At 53.1% G+C, this 20,710-nt stretch overlaps 1 protein-coding gene across 3 annotated transcripts in view; it reads right to left on the reverse strand.

The window, feature by feature from the left end:
* Nucleotides 1-20,710, reverse strand: part of LIMS2 (LIM zinc finger domain containing 2) — a 55,101-nt gene that overhangs the window by 15,836 nt on the left and 18,555 nt on the right. For 2 of the 3 annotated variants that reach the window (XM_063091894.1, XM_063091900.1), the window contains exon 2: nucleotides 1,640-1,799. In XM_063091894.1, the coding sequence (XP_062947964.1) occupies nucleotides 1,640-1,795 (156 nt within the window). In that variant the 5' untranslated portion in view covers nucleotides 1,796-1,799. Of the gene's footprint in view, nucleotides 1-1,639; nucleotides 1,800-17,072; nucleotides 17,393-20,710 lie in introns of those variants that run through there. The other variant, XM_063091884.1, reaches the window with a different exon arrangement.

The raw sequence follows: 20,710 nt of genomic DNA on the forward strand, positions 1-20,710 counted from the left end.
GAGAGCATCTAGGCCTGTGGCCAGCAGGGGGCAGCCTGGACCCCCCCCTGGGCAGCGCATGGGCCCCGCACTGGCCTCAAGAGCGGCCAAACCTGCCTCTGCCTTCCTCTCCCTTCACATTTTTATTTTCTTTTTAAAAAATTTGTCTTTTCCCTTTTCTCTAAAATCAGTGCCTTATTAGGCTGCAACTGTATGTAGCCCTCCCCGGTGATCTGTCGAGGCAGGGCAGGAATAAATTCATTCAGCAGCAACTGTCTCCCGTGCACCTCCCGTGCGCCAGGCTCACAGGAGGCTGGAAGGCACCATGAGGAACAGCTGCCCCTACTCTGCCAGGCGGACCACACAGCCACGGCCATCCACCAGCCAGTGAGTCCCACCAGCTCTACCTCAAACAGTGCAGCATCTGACCCAGGTCATCAGCTCCACTGCGACTACCAGTGCTGTGCTGGTAAAGGTTTAACATCCAACTCTCTGTGGCGGGGAAGGGAGCCCTGATGTGCAGTGTCTGCCAGTTTCTATGGAGTAAATATTCCCATCACTGCCAATTTCAAGCTGCCAACCTGACGTCACCATGGAGTTCAGAAGAGACGTATAGCAGCCACCACACAGGTACAGGGACAGAAATAGCCTCAGAAGTATAGATGATAGTAAAATGTAACAAAGTAAGTAGGAAGTGGCAAGTTTCAAGTGTTTGTTACCTTTGTTTTTAATAAAATTTTATCTCATTGTACATTTATCTAATTTAATTTTTAATAATAGCCATGTTTAACAAACGGCTTGCAAGATTGTTGAAGACTGACCTACCTGAGCTGGCACGGGCCAGTCAGGGCCCCTTCACTTTCATCTGGATGGTGGCAGTAATCCAGTTCCTGTACCCTTGGTCTTCCAGCTTCTGTCCCTGCCCCCCTTACAGAGGGGTCCTTTTCAAACGTCAGGGAGAGGGTATGATTCCTCTGCTCCACACCCTGGAGTGGCTCCTGTCTCTCACAGAGCAGAAGCCTGAGGCCCTACACCACTGAGCAAGACAGGCCTCCCTGCCCTCCTCTCTTGCCACTCTCCCCCTCATTCCCTCTACTTCCATCACACCAGCCCCCCTGCCACTCCCCAAATACTCCCGCACGCTCCCACATGTTCCCACCGCAGGGCCTTCGCATGTGCTGTGCTCCCTGCTGAGTGTTCTTTCTGCAGATGTAAGCACGGGTCCCTCCCCTCCAGGTCTGCTCAAAAATTACCTTCTCTGACCACCTACCTTCTACCCTAAGATTCCTTATTACCAGAGCGTCAGCACCATCTGATAGACCATGTAGTCACTGTCTACTGTCTGATCCCAATGGAGGCAGGGTCTTCCTAGCCCCAGGGCCTGCCCAGCAACAGCCCAGAGGAGGCTGGATGCAGGGTGACTGTCCTGTAGCACCCATGGCAACCAGGGCGCACTGTTCACATTTCACAGGTGAGGGATGGGCCCATCCAGGCGTGCCAAGCATGGTTCTGTCCTAGCTCAAGGCCTGGCCCCATCACTGGTCAGAACCAGAGCCCTCAGCCCAGCCCACAGGCTCCTAGAGGGCAGGCATTGAGCTGAGGCTGAGAAGGAGGCCTGGCCAAGGGTCCCCGGTGCCCACTGCCCCAGGAGCATTCTCACCTCATAGAAGAGCCCCTCAGGGAACGGCCGGAAGCACTGGGCACACACGAAGCAGTGCTCGTGGTACAGCTCCCCGTTGCTGTTGACAATGCGCTCAGTGAGGGCGAAGCGGGCCTGGCAGCGCTGGCACACTGCGTTGGCCAGGGCGTCGGACATGTTGCTGGGGGAGAGGGGAGAGGAGGGACGGGAAGTCAGGACTGGGTGGTGCAAACATGGAGCAGCCTCACGCTTGATGGACGCACTCCCTTCTGAAAAAGGTAAAATGCTTTACAGGATGAAGAAAGTCCCTCTTGTTTTTCCCGTCGCCCCCCATGATGGCCTTGGCACTGTGGGGGCTCAGTGCACATGGGCGGGGCCAAGCCATCTGTGCCGGTCACCCAGCACAGCTGCCCTTACACATCCCCCTTGGCCACTGTGTGCACAGCCTGCCAAGGGCCAGCGTGGGCGAGGGGCTGCAGCGGGCATTCCTGGACAGCAACCCTGCAAGGCCAACGTCACATCTCCACTAACACAGGGCTGGAGAGAGTGAGCAGACAGCTCAAGGTCCACAGTAAGTGCAGGCAGAGCCCTGATTGAAAACCTGGCCCCCAACTCCGAAGCCCCCAGTCTCTGTGCCATTCCCTGCAGCCCCCAGTACACATCCACAGAGGGCCAGACACAGGGCCAGCCTGTGGCCAGGCGCCCACCACCTGGTCAGAGCAATCAGGGCTCGAGGCAGAGGCTCTTACTCACTGTGGAGCCTGGGCCAAGGCTCCCAGCTACAGAAGGGTCACAACCACAGCTATGGCGATGGGTCACAGGCCAGTGAGGTGAGGTACACACCTGAGCACTCAGCAGGGTACCTAGCCCACGGTAAGGCCCCACACAGAATGGCACCACGGTTGCCAACGTCACCGACTCGGTCCCCAGGCTGCTCACTCTCCATGGTGCTGGGCCGCCTCTTGGGGTGCCAGTGGCCACCTCAGCTCCCTCTTGTCCCTCCTATTCCCTCTTCCTCAAGGGACCAGAGTCTCTCGGGTATAGCACATCACCCAGGCACAGGTGAGCCTGTGTATTCACCCTCTTATTTAATCCCGAGGCAACCTTGTAACTACTATTGTCATGCTGTCTTCCAGAAAAGGGACCTGAGAGTCAGAGAGGTTAAGTAACTTGCCCAAGCTTACACAGCCAGTGGCAGTGTCCAGATTTGAACCCAGATTGGTTAGACTTCAGTGGTTCTTTTCTCTGCACCATGAGTTAGCTGTCCCCCCAAAATGTGTAAGCTCCTTACCATGCAGAAGGCAAGAGTGTGACTCTAGGGTGGAGACAGGGGAGGGGAGCAAATCTCATCCATGCTGGGCAACTGCCTGTCCCTAGGGTAAGTGGCGGGCATCCTTCTGGGGAGAGTGGAACTCAAACAGAACCACAGGGAAAAGCCCACACTGAACCAGGCCCATGCTCAGTCTGGCATGGGGCACTGGGCATGGCCAGGAGGAGCCTGTCGGACACAAAAGTATGGTTAGGAGGTGGCCCCAAACACCCTGACTGCCTGTATGACCTTCCAAGACCCTGACGCCCACACCTTTTGCTAGAAAGGCAGCAAACACGTTCTGTCTCAAGCATCAACTCCAGGAGATTGGTGGTGGCTGTCTGGAGGGCTGGGCCCAAGGAGTGACGCAGTCAGCTAGTAATGTCTCCCCTGCTGCAGTGGGAGTGGCACGACACGGGGCGCCTGAATCCCACCCATCACTCACTCACTGCACGGTGTTATGAGAATGCTTGAGCAACTGTGGCTCTTCTAGGGCAGCCTGTGGCACAGCAGGGCCAGCCTGAAGGGTGCAGCCACAGGGAAGGGGGTCCTCAATCTGAGGCCCAGCTGTGGGGAAGTGAGCTGCCGCTCAGGGTCTGGGTGTGGGCCGTGGGTGGTGGGTCACCCAGGTGGGGTGTCCTCTAATCTCTGCTTGGGGAGCTGTGTGCCAGGGGCAGGGCCAGAGGCCATTTGGCAAGCCTTGCCGGGCCCACTGGGCTTCTGTACACCTCCGCCTGCCCTCAAACGTGCTTCAGGTACCAATGCTACCTTCTGTGTCCATACTCGGGCCAGAAGGGGCAAGGAAGCAGGGATGGTGGCAGCAAGCGTTGGGAAGAGCCCAAAATGAACCAGAGGCTCAGCTCCCAGCAGCTGCTCCCAGGTCCACACTGGCTCCCTGCTGGTCTCCCAGAGGCGAACCATCAGGATGGAGCACCGGCTCCAAGCCTCCCTAGAGAGCTAGGTTTGATTTTGTTAGGATAGGCATGGTTTGCTTCCCAGAGAACACTGCGTGCCTTCTCTCCCAAAGCATAGAGCCAGGGTGGCAGGGAGGACATTCCAATGCCTGACGATGAACAAACACTTATGAGCCTTGGAGAGGTCAGAAATGAACAGGAAATCCTGTGAAACCGGGCCTGGAATTTCCCAATCCAAGGACCCAGAAAATGAAGCCAAAATAAGGATTCAAGTCCCGCCCCAGCCTTTCCAACTGCTCCTTGAACCCAGACCTCTGAACCCTAACCAAGTGGCACCCTGCACAGCTCAGCTTTCCCCTGCCCCTCAAGACCCTCCAGACCTCTATTTTCTGCTCCAAGGGCTGACATTTAGGGTCCCTCGTCTTCTGCCTTCCAGGTGGGCTAACCCTACCCCACCTGCCGGTTGCTGCTGGAAGGCTGTGCCCTGGGCTTTGCAGCTATGGTCATGTCCTGCATTGCTAGCCCAGGCACTTCCCAAGTTCTCATCCATTTCCACCTTCGTAAATAGACCCTCTGACCATTTCACCTCAGTCCCTCCACTTGCCTGTGAAGTGTGCACAAGGCCCCCGACAGCAGCCCGGCCGCACCCCGTCTTCCTCCACCTTCCTGTTCACATTCAAGATGGTGCCCAGAAGTCAGCCCAAACTAGAGGAGCTGGCCCTTACCCAATCTGCATCTAGTCCCCTGACTGGATCCCTGGGAGCTTTGGGTCAAGGACTTTGTCACTTGTGCCTTACATGCCTTGCACATGCCCCACACAGAGCAGGTGGGGTATAGGGGTGACCACCTACCTCCTGCGCCCACTGGCTGCCCCAGCCCACGTCTCAGGCAGCAGAAACCCCAACAGCAGCTCTGTGAGAAGCTCCGTGGCTGCATCCCCGCAACGCCCCACTCAGGAACACAGAGAACATTCTAGCCCACTGGCAAAGACAGGTGTCTGAATGGCCTTCACCACCACCTGAGAAAATGCCAGCCATCTCCTGCGGGGAGGAAGAAAGGGAGCTCCCGACAGCCCTGGCCTCCCACCCTGGGACCTGGGCCTCATTTCCTCTTCCATAAAGAGGCACACAGGGGACAGTAACAACAACCGCCTCGAGGAGCCAAGGTGAAGAGTGAACGACATAAGGCATGTCCAGCACAGAGCACAGGCCAGGGAGGTGACACATTGGACACAGAGAGCCATTGTTTTCCAGCAACCCTGGGAGCCTTTCAGAGTCCCTCTGCAATGGCCGAGCCCCGGGGAACGCCTGCAGGCTGCCTGCACTCCCTGAAATGGGGCAAAGGGTTGGAGACATGCACATTCCACATCCTCCTTCGTGCATTCCAGCAAGGAACTGGGAGCATAAGGTCTGCCCAGTTATCCCCAGGAGCCGCCACCCCACCCGCAGCCAGACAGCACAGAACACACTGCAGAGGGCATGCCCTGCCTGGAGGGCCAAACACCAGTGCTGGGGGAGGGCACCCCACCTCGCACCCTTCCCCAACCCTCCCCAGCACCCAAACACTGAGTCTTGACAGCCAACACAAGCCAATTGGCTGCAGGATGTCCCTGAGCTTTACAATGATTGTGGGTGGGGGGGAGCCCTCTCCACCCCAGCCCCTTGTGAGGGGAGGTTGCCTGTTCCAGATAACAAAACTGAAGTGCACAGAGGGTCAGTAGCCTGCTGAGGATTGCACTCATGCTCCCTCCTGCCCCTCAGCTCCTGTGGCATCACACAGTCACGGCCATTCCAGACTGTTTCTTCAACAATGCTGGACCTTCCTCTGTCCCAGCTTCCTACCCACTCAAGCCTAGAAAGACAGTGTGAGGGCCTGGGAAGGGGCCCTGGCCAGCCACAGGGTGTCTGGTCACATGCAAGGTGAGCCAGGGCCATGTCAGCCTGGGCAACAATCAGGCCGACAGTGTGTGCTCTACAGCCAGGCAGACTTGGCTGCAGTCCTGGCTTGGATGCATTTGGCAGCACAGTGTGCTGAATCTCAGCTTCCTCCTCTGTAAAATGGGCCAGCAACAGCTACCCCCCAGGGCTTGTTGGGAGGGTTAGGTGAGGTAATGCTTGTAAGCACAGCCCATGCTCTGCAAGCAGCAGCCAGCAGCATTTCTTCCCTCCATCAGCGGAGCTTTACTGAGCCCCTGTGCCATGCCAGACACTATCCCAGGTGCAAGGGGAGTAGAAATCTCACAGCCTCCAAGTCTCCAGTGGAAGCTGCCCAAAGTGAGCAGCTTTGACCCCCAGCATTGCCTGGGCCTCCTCCCCGCCCCTCCCCCACGAGGCCAGTGTCAGGGTCACCTGGCTACAGCAGTAAACTGGAATTTACACAAAGCCAGACCCATATCCTACCATGGGGACAGTAAAAAGTGAACATGCTGCCTTGAGCTGCTACACACACGATGCATTTACACCATCAGAAACATATTCCAAATCCAATGAAACCTGTCTGAAATCACAGAGCTTTTTCTGAAGATCTAGTTGTACCTCTCTGCTCTAGCAGCTTTGTTTACTTTTCAGCAGGTATGCTTTAAACATGTCACACTGAGAACAGAGAACTGGCAAAGGGCATGAACCAGAAATTCAGAGACAAACAAAATCAAGTGGTGTATAAACCTATGTGCACGCATGCCTGGGAACTTCCCGAAGGCCAATTTTCATTTCCATGCTGGGTCCCTCCATGAATCTTAGCCAGGTTCTTGTGTTGCAGCCACACTGTGAAAATCGCTCTCCAGTATGGCCTCTGGACCGTCAGTGCCCCAGCCACCCACACACTGGTACCTCAGTTTACACTATAGATCTCCAGGCTCATCCAGAGGCCGGCCAGTGAGGGTTCCCAGTCCAGCTCTGCCACGCTCAGGTGAGTTCCTTGGTCTCCTGAGCCATGGGTTCCCTACCTGAACAATGGGCTCGTCCAGTCCTGGTGTGTTCCAGCTGCAATGCCAGTGCAGGTGTGAGCCCAGCTTGCAGCAAGAACTCCACAGATGGCCGCTCTGCCACCTGCAGTTCCCACTCCCCACTTGGTACCCTCCCTCTTTCTTGTTCTTAGCTGAAGACATCTTTGATGGTGCCAGCCTCTAATTCCCCCTTTGGAAGCCTTCCCTGACCACAGGCACACAAGGAATCAGAGCAGGCTGTTCTCACTGGAGCATTAGCCCCTGAACTTCCCTTCCTCTCCAGGCCCTCCCTGCTCTGTGACTGCTCCCTCCTCGGCTCCCCAGCCCCCCACCCCCACCCCCCAGCTGTAGCCTCCTCTCCCACAGCAGTTCCTTCCCCATCTCCTCCTGTGTCCCCCCCCATCTCACGGATGCCCATGCCAATGATCGCAAGCCCACAGCCCCCACTGCTCTCTCTCCCCAGGCTTCTACTGGATGCTTCCACCTAGATGGTCTCCAGGGCACTGCAAAACCACCCTGTCCAGGAGTCCCTCCCCCAGCCCCTGACCCTCAAGAGGGGTGAGGTTCCACCACCACCCAGGTGCTCCTGGCACCCTCCCCACCCACCCCAAGCTAACTCATCCTATGAGATGCCATAAGCACCATCCTGAACCCCTGTGGTCCCACCTCCCAGACCAAAAGGAGGCTGTCTACACTGGCAATTCTCCACGGAATGAAGCAGTTCAGGCTGCAGAGTCGGTCCAACCTGGGTTCAAATCACAGCTTAGCCGTTTTTCGGTTAGTCTGGCAGGTCCCTTGACCACTTTGAGCCTCAGCTCGCTCATCTGTAGAATGCAATAAAATTACCCCAGTCTGAAAGCAGAGATGGGGGTGCCACAGGATAACTCGTCTCTAACATCCCACGCTCAGCACGCCCTGCACAAGAAAGCTGATCACAGACGACATCAAGTCCCAGTAGTTAAGTCCTGCACGTCCACCCTGTCGCCAGGCGGGCGCCGGCCGGTGGCCGTCGGAAGTCCCGGGCGGGCTTTCCGAGCGAAGGCCTGCAGCTGCAGCTTCCTGGCCATTGTCCCGGCGACCCCGCCCGGCCTCTCACCACCTACCCGGGCGCGGCGGGCGGCGGGCTCTGCCGGTGCTGGCGCCGCCGGTACAGCCCCGAGGCTGCGAGCGCACCCAGCCGGGCCGCCATGGCGCGGGGGGCCCGCGTCGTCGTGGTCGCGGGCGGCCTGGTGTAGGGGGCGTCGGACCGCCCAGCCTCGGAGGGAGTCGCGGCCCGCACAGCCACCTCCGGTCCGGCCAAGCACCGCGACGGGACGAGCGTGCGGGCGCCTCCCACGTGCCGGACAGGAGCTCACGTTACCCGCTGAGATCTCCAAAGGGCAGCAGAGTCAACTCCAAATAGAAAGGACATTGTTCCCGACGCACCGCGGGGGCCGCTCACTGGAAGCTGAGGCTGGCAGGGGTGGGTCCAGACGGGGGAGGGGACTGGGCTGGCAAGGCCCCAAACTGTGCTGAGGTGAGATCCCCAGTGACAGGGCAGGATGCCCCCAGGTGGTCTCAGGCTGCCACTTGCACAGGAGGAAACCGTAGGCCCCCTGGACGTGCTGATGAGGGCAGTCAGCTGAGGGGGCACGATGGGGCCGGGCCAGTTTAGGAATGCTGGAAGCAGTTAAACTGAGGAGGGAGCCCAAGCATGCCCACACGCTGCCTTGTTCCCTTCCCTGAAAGCCTGCAGCCATGAATGTCACCTTAGGACACTCAGACCTGGGCAGCCCCCATCCTCTAGGACCAGGCCAACAAATAGCCCAGCACCCCATAGAGGTCCACACTGTCAAAACTTAAGAAAGGTAATCCCCAGCTTGCCAGGGAGAGCAGAAGCAGAGGGATCTGAGGCGGGACCACCAAGAAGGTACCATTTCACATGCAGTTTTCCCTAAAGAGATCGGTGGGGTTATTCATGATCCGAGTGCAAACACACAGATAGACATCTAAGCTGTGGCCACTGCTGGCGGAGCGCATGGTCAGCAATAAAATCAGGATCCAGAGCACTCACAGAAATCTTTAACATTGATTCTATTTCCCTAAAAAACCTTTACAGGAAGGTCAGAAAGCCTGTGCAGTATCTTCTGCATTCCCGAAGAGACAGCAGCCATTGTTCCAGACAGCAGGGCACTGGTCCTAAACTGGGCGGAAGGAAACCTTGGAGGGGGTCCGCTGGCACTCAGATGCCAGGCCCACACAACACACACAACCCAGCAAATCAGAACAAGGGCAAGTACTCATTAACCACCTTGGGGTTCAGCCTCAAAATACAGTCAGGTGACTACAAGCATTGGATACAGTATAACTTGCAAATGCAGTCCAATTCCAAAGTTGCCCAACACTGATCAATTCAGCAAATTTTAAAGGTGGTCCGGGGGCTAAAGGGCATAGCGAAGCTGAGCCTGGAGGAGCCAAAAAGTACAAGGAACGCCTCCCACTCTATGAAGTGAATAGCTAAATGCTTAAGAAAACTTGCCAGAAAGTTTTGTTACAGCAGCTTCAAGTCAATGCCCTAGGGCCTAGGCCCCTCTTACCACCCCTCCCGTGTGGAAATCCTGAACACTAGAACCCAGAACTCTCATCCAGAGCCACAGTTTGATTTAAGGAGGGAACATTTATTTAGGGCTCCTAGGGCTACACAGAGACCTGGGAAGGAGGCTACAGCCACAAGTGTTTTATAGGACATCATTTGTAAATGAAGTTCAAGTACAAGGTTACTAAGTACTGATCAATTCAACAAATATTTACTGTAAAAGGAGACATCAGAGGATAGAAATTGAGAGAGGCTTAGAGTCTGATTGAGCCCAAATCCCAAATCTCTGCACAGCCTTGCCACCTATCCTGTTGCCACCCATTCCCCAGCCAGCACTCTGGCTCCAGGGGACACAGTTGCAAAAACACAGCAAGAGTGATGTCAGCAAAAATTGCGGAGTAAGAACCTCTGGAAGTTCATCCCTCCAAAAAGGCAATGAAAAAACTACCAAAAATTGTCAGAATCTACTTTTTCAGAACTCTACAAATTAACCAGAGGTTTGTAGTAAACCTGGGAGCATTTGGTCAAGAAAAACAGATGAATCTTGGTAAGAATAGTGAGATTTGTGGGGTTTTAACTTATCCTAGTCCCTTATCTCTGCTCCCTTACTCCATGGCTGCCTTGAAAAATAATAGCCTGTATTCACAGTAAGGAGGGAGCAGAAAAGGATACTATGAACAATTGTATGCAGCAAATTAAATAACCTAGCTGAAATGGACAATTTTCTAGAAGGACACAAACTACCAAACTGACTCAAGAAGAAACAGAAAATCCCAACAGACAAGTAACAAGAGACTGAGTCAGTAATCAAAAAACTTGCCACAAAGAAAAGGCCAGGACCAGATAGCTTCACTGGTGAATTCTACCAAAAGTTTAAGTAGAATTAACACCAATCTTCATAAAATCCTCCCCCACACCCAGCAAAAAAAAGACCAGGAGGGAGCACTTTCCAACTCATTCTATGAGGCCAGTATTACCTTGATACCAAAACCAGACACAAGCATCACAAGAAAACTACAGACCAATATCTCTTATGAATACAGATGCAAACGTCCTCAATATAATACTATAAACTAAATTTGGCAGTCTATAAAAAGTATTATACACCATGATCAAATGAGATTTATCCTAGGAATACAGGGTTGGTTTAACACCCAAAAATCAATGTTAAAGAAAGAATAAAGGGAAACACCACATGATCATTTCAATAGATGCAGAAAACACATCCGACAAAATCCAACACCCTTTTGTGATTAAAAAAACAACAAACTACGAACAGAGGGGAATTTCTTCAGTCCAATAAATAGCATCCACAAAAACCCACAGCTAACATACTTAGTGGTAAAAAAAAAAAAAAAAAAAAAAAAAAGAATGTTTTCCCCCTAAGTTCAGGAACAAGACAAAGAGGTCCAGTCTTGCCACTTCTTTCAACATTGCCTTGAGGGCCAGTCCATGGCTCACTTGGGAGAGTGTGGTGCTGATAACACCAAGGCCACGGGTTCAGATCCCTATATAGGGATGGCCGGTTTAGCTCACTTCAGAGAGCGTGGTGCTGACAACACCAAGTCAAGGGTTAAGATCCCCTTACTGGTTATCTTTTAAAAACAAAAAACAAACAAAAAGAACATTGCCTTGGAGGTTCTAGAGAGTACAATTAGACAAGAAAAGGAAATAAAAGTCATTGAGATTGGAAAGGAAGAAGTAAAACTATTTCTACTTACATATCACATAACTCTTCCATATAGAAAACCCTAAAGTATTCCTCCCCACAAAAAAACCTATTACAGCTAGTAAATGAAGTCAGCAAGTCAGCAGGATATAAGATCAATATACAAAAATCACTAGCAACGAGCAATCTGAATATAAAATTAATAAAACAATTCCATTTACAATAGCATCAAAAAATGTTAAACTTAGGAATAAGTTTAACAAAATAAGTACAAGACTTATTCACTGAAAACTACAAAACATTGTTGAGAGAAATTAAAGAAGACCTAAATAAAGGGAAAGACATCCCATGTTCATGGATTAGAAAACTTAATACTGTTAAGATGGAAATGCTACCCCTCCCCATTAAGTTGACCTACAGATTTGATGCAATTCCTATCAAAATTCCAACTGCTGTTTTTGTTTTTGTTTTTGTTTTTTACAGAAATATGCAAGTTGATCCTAAAATTAATATGGAAATGCAAAGGACCCAGAAAACAAAACAACCTGAAAAAGAACAAAGTCCAAGGACTCAGGCTTCCCAATTTCAAAATTTACTACAGAGTTACAATAATCAAGACAGTGTGGCACTGGCATAGTGATAGACATAGACATCAATAGAATAGAATTGAGAGTCCAGAAATAATCTCATGCATCCATGGTCAAATGATTATCAACAAGGGTGCCGAGACCCTTTGGTGGGAGAGAACAGTCTTATCAACAAATGATGCTACGACGACTGGATAGCTACATGCAGAAGAATGATTTTAAACCATTACTTCATATATAAAAATTGACTCACAATGGATCAAAAATCTAAATGTTAGAGCTAAAACTGAAAGCTAGAAGAAACCATAGGTGTAGATCTTCATGACCTAGGATTAGGCAACAGTTTCCTAGATGTGACAGCAAAAACTCAAGCAACTGAAGAATAAGTAAATTGGACTTCATCAAAATTTAAAATTTTGGGCCGAGCCCGTGGCGCACTCGGTAGAGTGCTGCGCTGGGAGCGCGGCGACGCTCCCGCCGCGGGTTCGGATCCTATATAAGAATGACCAGTGCACTCACTGGCTGAGTGCCGATCACGAAAAAACGACAAAAAAAAAAAAAAAAAAAAAAAAAAATTTAAAATTTTATGCATCAAAGGACACTATAAGAGAGTGAAAGACAATCCACGGAATAGGAAAAATATTTACAAATCGTAGATCTGGTAATTGTCTAGTATCTAAATATAAAAAGAACTCTTACAATTCAACAATACAAACACAACCTCATTAAAAATGGACATTTCTCCAAAGAAGATATACAGTTGACAAATAAACACATGAGAAGGTGCTCAACACCATTAGTCATTAGGGAAATGAAAATCAAAACCACAGTGTGACACCACTTCACACCCCCTGAACCAGACAGTAACGAGTGTTAGCAAGGATGTCGAGATACTGGAACCCTCAAACATCCTGGTGTAAAGTTGTGTAAATGTAAACATAAAATTGTGTAGTTACTTAGAAAACAGCTTTACAATTCCTCAAAATGCTTAACATAGAGTTACCATATGACCTGGCAATTCTAGTCCTAGGTATGTGCTCAAGAAAGGAGAAAATATATGTGCATACAAAACTTGTATAGGAATGTTCATAGCAGCAATATTCATGATAGCCAAAAAGTAGAAACAATTCAAATACCCACCACAGATGAATGGATAAACAAAATATGGTGCATGCATACAGGGGAATATTTGCCCAAAAAAGGCATTGATGTACTGATTCATGCTACAACATGGCTGAACCCTGAAAACGTGCTAAATGAAAGGAGCCAGGCAAAAAACTATACAATGTATGGTTCCATTTATATGAAATGTCCAGAATTAGGCAAATCTGTAGAGACAGAAAGCATATTAGTAGTTGCCAGGAACTGAGAGGAGCGGGGAATGGGGATTGACCACAAATAGGGACAGGATTTCTTTGGGGGATGATTAAGTGTTCTGGAATTAGTGGTGATGGTTGCACAATGTTGTAAATGTACCAAAGACCACCAAGTTCTATATTCTAAAAGGTGAATTTTTACAATATGTAAATTACATCTCAAATTAAAAAAAAAAACATGCACATAGTGGAGAATGCAAGCACATAGCTTACTAGAGCCACGGACTAAGGCGAGGGCAGCCGCCAGCCAGCTTCAAGGTGGGGCAGCCTCCCTGTGGCTGTGCGGTGAGTGCCCTCCCCGGGAGCAGCCACAAACAAGCCACCACAAACAGGCCCTTCTCCAGAGCCAGCTTCCCCAGCCCGGGAAGCTCTGTGAAAGGCTGAGGACAACTCGGGGAGGTCCTTTGGTATGCCTCCAGTGAATGTTCCAACCCCAAAGGAAATTTGATTTTGAATGCTTTCATTTTCTTTGTTTAATGCTCATGTGTCAATGCAGACACATATTTGGTTTCACATCCACACATACGTTCAGTCCCCTCAGTGAGGTATATTCATCTCACAGGAGGCCCTCACTAATGTGTTCATCTTATTAAGTCATCTCAAGTAAACATTCATCCTCAGAAATTTAAAAGATATGCCTAAACGGAACAAGGAGGACAGTCACGTGTAGCCCTTTGCCCCTCCCCCAAAACTGGGGATGAGGAACTAAGGCAGGTTAAGCGTGAACCCCGCATGGGAGATATGGAAGCAGAGGGAAGCCGCGATACTTGAGAGGTAGAGACGGCCACCGTGCATGGAGCCCGGGCCCCTCTCCATGGTAGCACGCCTGGGCCTTCCTGTATGGCTCAAAAGTGCTAATTGCTAAATTTTCAGGAATTTTGCAAACGGTTCACATCATGTCAGTAACTTGAAATGAACCAAGGTGGGAGTACCTTGATTTGGACACACACTGCAATCAAGTGCTCCATCCCCCATAGTGAGGGGCTGTCTGGGAATCAGGGCTCAGCTGTGCCACATCCCTTGTCACCCCCTTCACACTTGGATCAAACCCCTGACTCCGAGGCAGTCCCCCATACTATCTATCCTGAAGGCTCTGGCCATCCCCTAGCATACCTTGACCGACTCCTTCTGCTGAGGGGCCACTGGGCATACTCTTTGCAAGACTGATGGGTATGAGGGCAGGAATCCAGCAGCCCTGCTGTGCACGGTATCATGTGGGCAGCTCAGCACACGACCTGCATGTGGTGGCTCCTGCGCCTGACATGGTAGGTGGAACTCCATTCTGAGGTGGGCCAAGCCACTGAGCTCACATTGCTGTGGGCGCCAACATCCCAGGTTCCATTTCGAGGAGTGCCAACAAAGGCTGTGTCCCTAGGCAGGTAGCCTCAATGTCCTCCCTGTAGAACAATGGTAATGCCAAATGTCCCTCCCACTGTGACAGTCAAAGATACTAGGGTTTTCCATTCTGAAGTCATTGGCTTGCAGGCTGGGGCTGAGCCCCTGTCTGTTCCCACGGCACACACTCTCCCTCAGCAACTGCACCATGCTCCAGGCCTCATCTGCTCTCCCTCCCCCAGCTCAGCCCTCTCCTGGGCTTCAGCCCCTCATACCCAAGTGCCTCCCAGTGCTTGCCTTAGACCTGTCACAGCTCTTCAAATCCTTCATACCCAAACCAAGCCTACCATCCACTCCACCAGGAACCACCAATGGGGCATCCTCCTGGACTCTGCCCTCTGCTGCCCACCCCATGGCTGGTCAATCACGTCCTGTCCATTCCACCACCCAGACCCCCTGAGTCTGCCTCCACTTCTCCTCCCCCATCTCTTCCTTAGGAGCCCTTTATCTACACAGCACCCATGGGTGCATGTGCAATGTGCAAGACCACACATGCACACCATTCAAGTCACTTTGGTGACTCCCCATTGCCCCGCCCCCCACCCTGGCCTGCTGTGGTCCTGGGAAGAGCTGGCAGACAGAGCCCCAAAGGTGTGGAGCAGAGAAGGTGTTTCCAAGGAGCAGCCTGGCTCCAGGCAGCACGAAGGCTGTGGGGAGAACCAGGATCCAGTGAGGAACTGTCCCAGCATCACACAGGGGCAGTAGACACGGAGAGGGCACTGTGACATGAACAATGAAAATGAATCTCCACAGCTCCTGGGACAGGAAAACTCTCACCTACTCCAAAGGATGGGACAGATATCCATTCCTCACCGCTGGCCTGGCCCCAATCTCTGCGGGTGGAGGGGAGGGTGGCCAGCGCTGGCACCCACACCGGGTGCAGTAGGGCAAGCTTCAAAGGAGCTTGTGAGCTGGCTCCCAGAGCGTTCACAGCACGTGAAACAAATGCATGGGGAAAGACACCATGAGCAAAGAACGGAAGAAAGCCTCCAAAATGTTCACAGCAGGTATCTCTGAGCAGTGGAACTGCAGGTGTTTTCTCTCTATGTTTCTGTTAACTTTATGTTTCCAGGTTTTTCCTAAAACTCTAAAGTGAGCAGTATTACTTTGACAAGGAAAATCCCGACACAGTGTTCTCCAAAGGCTGTCCTCCCTGTGGGATCTGATGAGCAGCGTTCCTCCCAGACCCCTGCAGCAGAGAGGGCAGGCGGCCCCATTCCCACCACCTCCTGCCTCCCAGGGAGCAGAGGTGCAGTGGGTCTCTGATCGCAGCCTTGCTTCCTGCTGGAGTGTGGCTCTGCCTTATTTATGATCTTTCTGCGCCTGAAGTAACTACCTCCCACACACCCCACCATCAACCTCCACACTGCTTCTGTGGCTGTTCCCGACTGTCCCTGGTTCTCTCTCTCCTTTCTTTTTCTCCAAAGCTGAGGGTGGGAGCCAAGCAGCTTGCTGAGGAACCCTTTGGGGAATGGGAGAGCAGGGGCCCCACAAGCACACAAGCAGAGATGACCACAGGCAGTCTGCCACATGACAGCTGCCACTCTGCTGAGGCTGGGAAGGGAGGATTGGGAACAGGAATCAAAGCACATCTGAAGGGCAATACTGGCTCCGTGACAGGATACGTCCTGTTTTGAGCTCCTGGGGCTCCCCTAAGACCTTGGCCCACAATGTTAATGACAATCAGAGGCAATGTGTCCCTTCAGCTGGGGACCACCCTATGCCTCAGTAGGATTTGAGGCCACCACCCTGTATTCTTGGGCACTGCCCTCCACTCTCCACACCCTTTTCCAGCAAAGCCACAGGGCCACCCTGCAGGGCCTGGGGCTCCCTTCCTCTGCCCCAGAACCCCAAGACAAGGGTTCTGAAGAAGAGCATCCTTCTGCCAGGGATTGGCTGGAAGGGGACCCTGTTCCTCAGCACTCAGCCCCTCCCACCCAGTCCTGAGTCATGCACTTGTACTCAGACATGTTCCAGAAAGGACTTCAGAGGCCAACACTGGCTGGACACTGGTGGACGTGTGACCGGCCTTCTGAGTCACCCAGCCTCTGTGGCCTCCAGTTACCTCATCTGTGAAATGGCAACGAGGGGCCTGAGAGTGGAGGGCTGCCCAGGCCCAAGGGAGTTCCCTGCCCCCCCCATCCCACCTCCTCTGCACAGCTGGGGCTGGGGCACAGCTCTGGCCAAGTCTCCACACACCCTTTGCCGTTTTGGACGTTTTTACCACCCCTGGCTTACAGAGGAAGAAGTGGAAGGCTCCACAAGTGACACTCAACCAGGATCACACAGCGGGGGTCGGGGAAGCGGGTGCTTTCAACGCTTTGCCCTTCAGTTGGCGCGTGACCTTGGGCATGCTCCCCAGCCCCGCAGCTCCCCAAGCCCCGGTTTCCCATTAGTCAGGGGACAATTGTCCCATCTCGCAGGGTGAGGGGCGGGGTGGGCAGGAGCTCCACCTGCCGCCGCCCACGTCCACCCCAGAGGAAGAGATGGGGGTGCGGGGGAAGTGGGGACCCCTGCCCGGACGGGCGCTGCAGCCCAGGGAACCGCAGTGTCCGACGGCGCCCGCCGCCCGAGGTCGAGCGGCCGGGGCGGGGGCCGGGACTGGCCAGGGCAGGCCGCCTCTCGAGCGGGGGTCCCGGCGGGGTCCCGCAGTCCCGCCCAGACACACCGGCGGGGGACTGTTACCTTCCGGTCATGGTGGCTGCTCACGCCGAGCCCGGGGTCGCCTCGGACTCCCTCGGCCGCCAGCGGGTCCGCGGCGCGGAGGAGGAGACGCCCAAAAAAGGCCGAGAGCGGCGCCGCCCGCCCGCGAGGTGGGGGTGCGGGGCGGGGGCTGGAAGGGGGACCCGCGAGGTGCGGGGGAGCTGGAGAGGTGACGAGGAGCGGGGTGTGCGCGCCGCCAGCCGCGCGGCACCAGCTCCGGGGACACCCGAGCGTGGCCAGCGGCCGGCGCGGTCACGTCCACCCCACCCGGGCTCCGCTCGCCACCTCCCGGATTCCGGGCATAGTTTTCCTTTTAAAGGGAGTGAAGTTATAATAAACGCGAACGAGCCCCCCCAGCACCGCCTGGACGCCCCGCCCCGCGCCCCCCTCCGCCGTCCCGATACCCGCCCGGAGCTCAAACACTTGCAGGGGACAGGGGACGTCGGGGGAGGGGCAGTGCTGAGACCACCTCCCCGCGCAGCCTCCCGTCCCCCATCGCCTTCCCACCGCGGCCCGGGGCGGGACAGAGGCGTCGCCTTCGCGCCTTTATTCCTCCGACAGATGTGTCCGGGCACTGGGGATCCCCAGTCCACGCAGTGCCGCCCCCGGGGAGGCCAAGGTTGAGGGGCGTCCCTGTTCCGTTACGAGCCTGACTCTGTTGCTTAGGTGCCAGGCCACGGCCCTCCTCGGAGAATACCCATTTCATACAAGTATGTGGGCGATCCCCCTAACTTCACAAAAGTACTTTTAATACGGCAAAGCCCAACGTCAGTGTTGTGGAGGACCAGGGACTCTTCTGCAATGAAGCGCTGTTGACAAGCTACGATAACAGGCGTTAAAGTGACCTGGTGATATAAAACCATTCGGGAAATCTGTTCTGAGAGAGTATTAAACATACAAACAGAGCAAAACAAAACACCCTTGCCCCACCTAAAGGCAGTTATTTCTAGATGGGCAATGGCATGTAGCTCGGAATTGGAAGCAGCCCAAACATCACACTGTGGAGCCAGGGCTGGGCAGCTTGATGTGTTCGCATGATATTACCTCTAGTCCTGGCAACAGATAAGGACTATCTAGAAACGACCCTGCAAAGTAGCGATCCACAAATAAACTGACAGTAGAATCAAAAAGATGAGCTGGTAGTAACATGCAATTCCCTGTGCAGAAATTCACTTGGAAAAGGCACCTGTTCCTGAGTAGCTGCTATCTTTGAACAAGTTCCATTTGCAGTTATTTCTTTTTGCAATTGTATCTTAGCTGATTCTGTTTAACTGTAATTGGATGGTTGGTTAAGTATAAAGTATGGATGATCTGCCTGAATAGGGAGAAATGCTTTCCCTGATTACTGACATAGAGGAGCAGGCACACTGAGGCTGTGAACAGAAATCCACAGCTGGATGGTTCATGGAATACTGGACTCCTGTGGGAGCCAAAGAACATGAAAAGTAGAAGGCAGAACACCAAAGACCCCTGCTATCTCCTTCAAGGGGACCCCATTCCTTTCCTTGCAGCCTGAAAGCCTCCCTTCATAGGACTGCTGAGCACACATGGATCTGCCTGTGACCAAACCAGGACTCTCTGCTGCTCCCCCACCTAGCCAGCATGCCTTGTCGCTGGGCCAAGGGCAAACTCAGAGAGAGCTGGTGCTGGCTGTGGGTATTGCTCAGCCCCGCTGGAGACACAAGGCTCCACAGAGCCACAGTCAGCCTCCTACAGTGCAGCCAAAGGTCAGATTTGCAGGAAAGAGCTGGCAGTTGTTTGGCAGTGGGTCACTCATACATGCAGTCACTCATTCACCCACTGATTCAAGAGTATAAACTCTATCAAGTTCTAGAATAGGCAAAACTGGTCTATGATGGAAAAATTTTAGAACAGTGGGTGCCTCAGGGTGGGGTGGGACGAGGATCGACTGGGAGAAGGCATGAGGGGACTTCCTGGGGTAGTATCTTAATAGGGATCTGGGTCACACAGGTGTATATGTGTTTGTCAAAACCCATGGAATACATGATTGATTTGTTCATTTCGCTCTACGTAAATTTTACTTCAAAAGAAAAATAAACTGTAAACAGTATTGAGCTCTGATTAATGATGTGCATGCTGAATTGTTTAGGTGGAAAGGTACTGATGTTTGTAATTCACTCTGAAATACATTTTAAAAGTCAAGTTGGATGAATGGATGGATGGGTAAAGGGATGGACAGATGAACAGAAAGATCGTAAAGTGAGCCTACTTCAATGTTAATGGGAGCATCTAGGTGGTGGGTATCTGGGTATTCAACTTTAACGAGTGTTTGAAATTTTTCATAACAAAACAGCAGGGGAAGATCTCCTTGCCTGCTGTGTGAGGGATGGAGTGGACGCAGGAACAGTCTGATTAGAGGCTATTGTGAACATTCAGGAGGGACTGGGGGGTGCCGTGGGCCAGGTGGCAGTAGGGACGGTGAAAAGGGGTTAGATACAGGATCTATTTTGCAACCAACAGTTTTTGCTGAAGATTTGCACGTGGGTGTGGCTGGCGAGAGTGTCGATACTATGGGCGTGAGGGGTGTGGGTGTGACAGGTGTAGGTATGGTGGTTGTGTGGCAGGTGCAGGTGAGTGAGGGGAGAAGTTGTGTTTCAGCTGTTTGAGCAGAGAGGCTTCTGTGCATCCCAGGGGAGATGGGGAAAAGAGGTCCAGTCTCTGGAGTAGATGTGGAAGGTTTGGTGTAGATGGAATTTCGACCCTGGAGCTAGATGGGGCCCCTGAGTGTGTCTGTGCCAGCTGGGAGCCCTCCAAGGGTGAGATGTCCGGGGGTGCCCATGGAGGGCTGAGCAGGGCAGCCCATATGGAAAGAGCTCAGAGAAGGAGGGGCGCAGTTGCCCCTGTGTGGACACAAAGGACACGGAGGGATTGGGGTTTGGTGTCAAGAGCAGGTCCATGAGAGTGAAGGGCGCCAAGTCCAGCTGGAGAGGGGTAGGCAGGTCCCCTGTAATGCTCCACCCTCAGGAGCACCCCTCACAGGGACGAGCATCTGTGCAGATGGTGCTTCCTGGACTGGGGCACACAGCGCTCTAGAGGAGGGAATGGAGGCGGCAGAGAATATTATAGCTGCTCTGAAGGGAGGCAGAGAAATGGGCAGCAGATGGGGAGGGGTAGAGGAGGGGGGCAGTATCCAGGTCAGGGTCATGTAGGGTGGAGTCACCAAGGTACACTCAGAGAGAGGCCTGAATCACACACTTAATGTGGTGATTCAGAGTGAGACAGAGACAGAGCTGTCTCAGAAGGCAATGGAGGTGCAGGGTCTCCGCAAGCACAGACCACGCTGCCCTCTGGGGCTCAGGGCAGGGTAGCACCCCCTTCACAGGGTAATTACTCCACACACATGCCCCCCGTTCCCCTACTCCAGCCAACGTGCCCAGAGCTCCTGAGGGCCAAGGGCAGGGCTGGGCTTCCCTCAGCTGCCATGGCCTAATCTAAAAGATGAAGATGGGGAGAACCTGGGCATCTCAAAGCACTTCAAGTGGCCTCTTCTGACATCCAGAGCCAAAGCCATGCCCCCATGTGACTGCAGGGAATGGAGAATGCCTTGTAGCCCTGAGGAGGTCTCAGGGTCTCTGGCCAGGGCCCAGGTCCTGGGGCAG

The sequence above is a fragment of the Cynocephalus volans genome, chromosome 1 (genome assembly GCF_027409185.1).
Source record: "Cynocephalus volans isolate mCynVol1 chromosome 1, mCynVol1.pri, whole genome shotgun sequence".
In the NCBI taxonomy this organism is placed as follows: domain Eukaryota; kingdom Metazoa; phylum Chordata; class Mammalia; order Dermoptera; family Cynocephalidae; genus Cynocephalus; species Cynocephalus volans.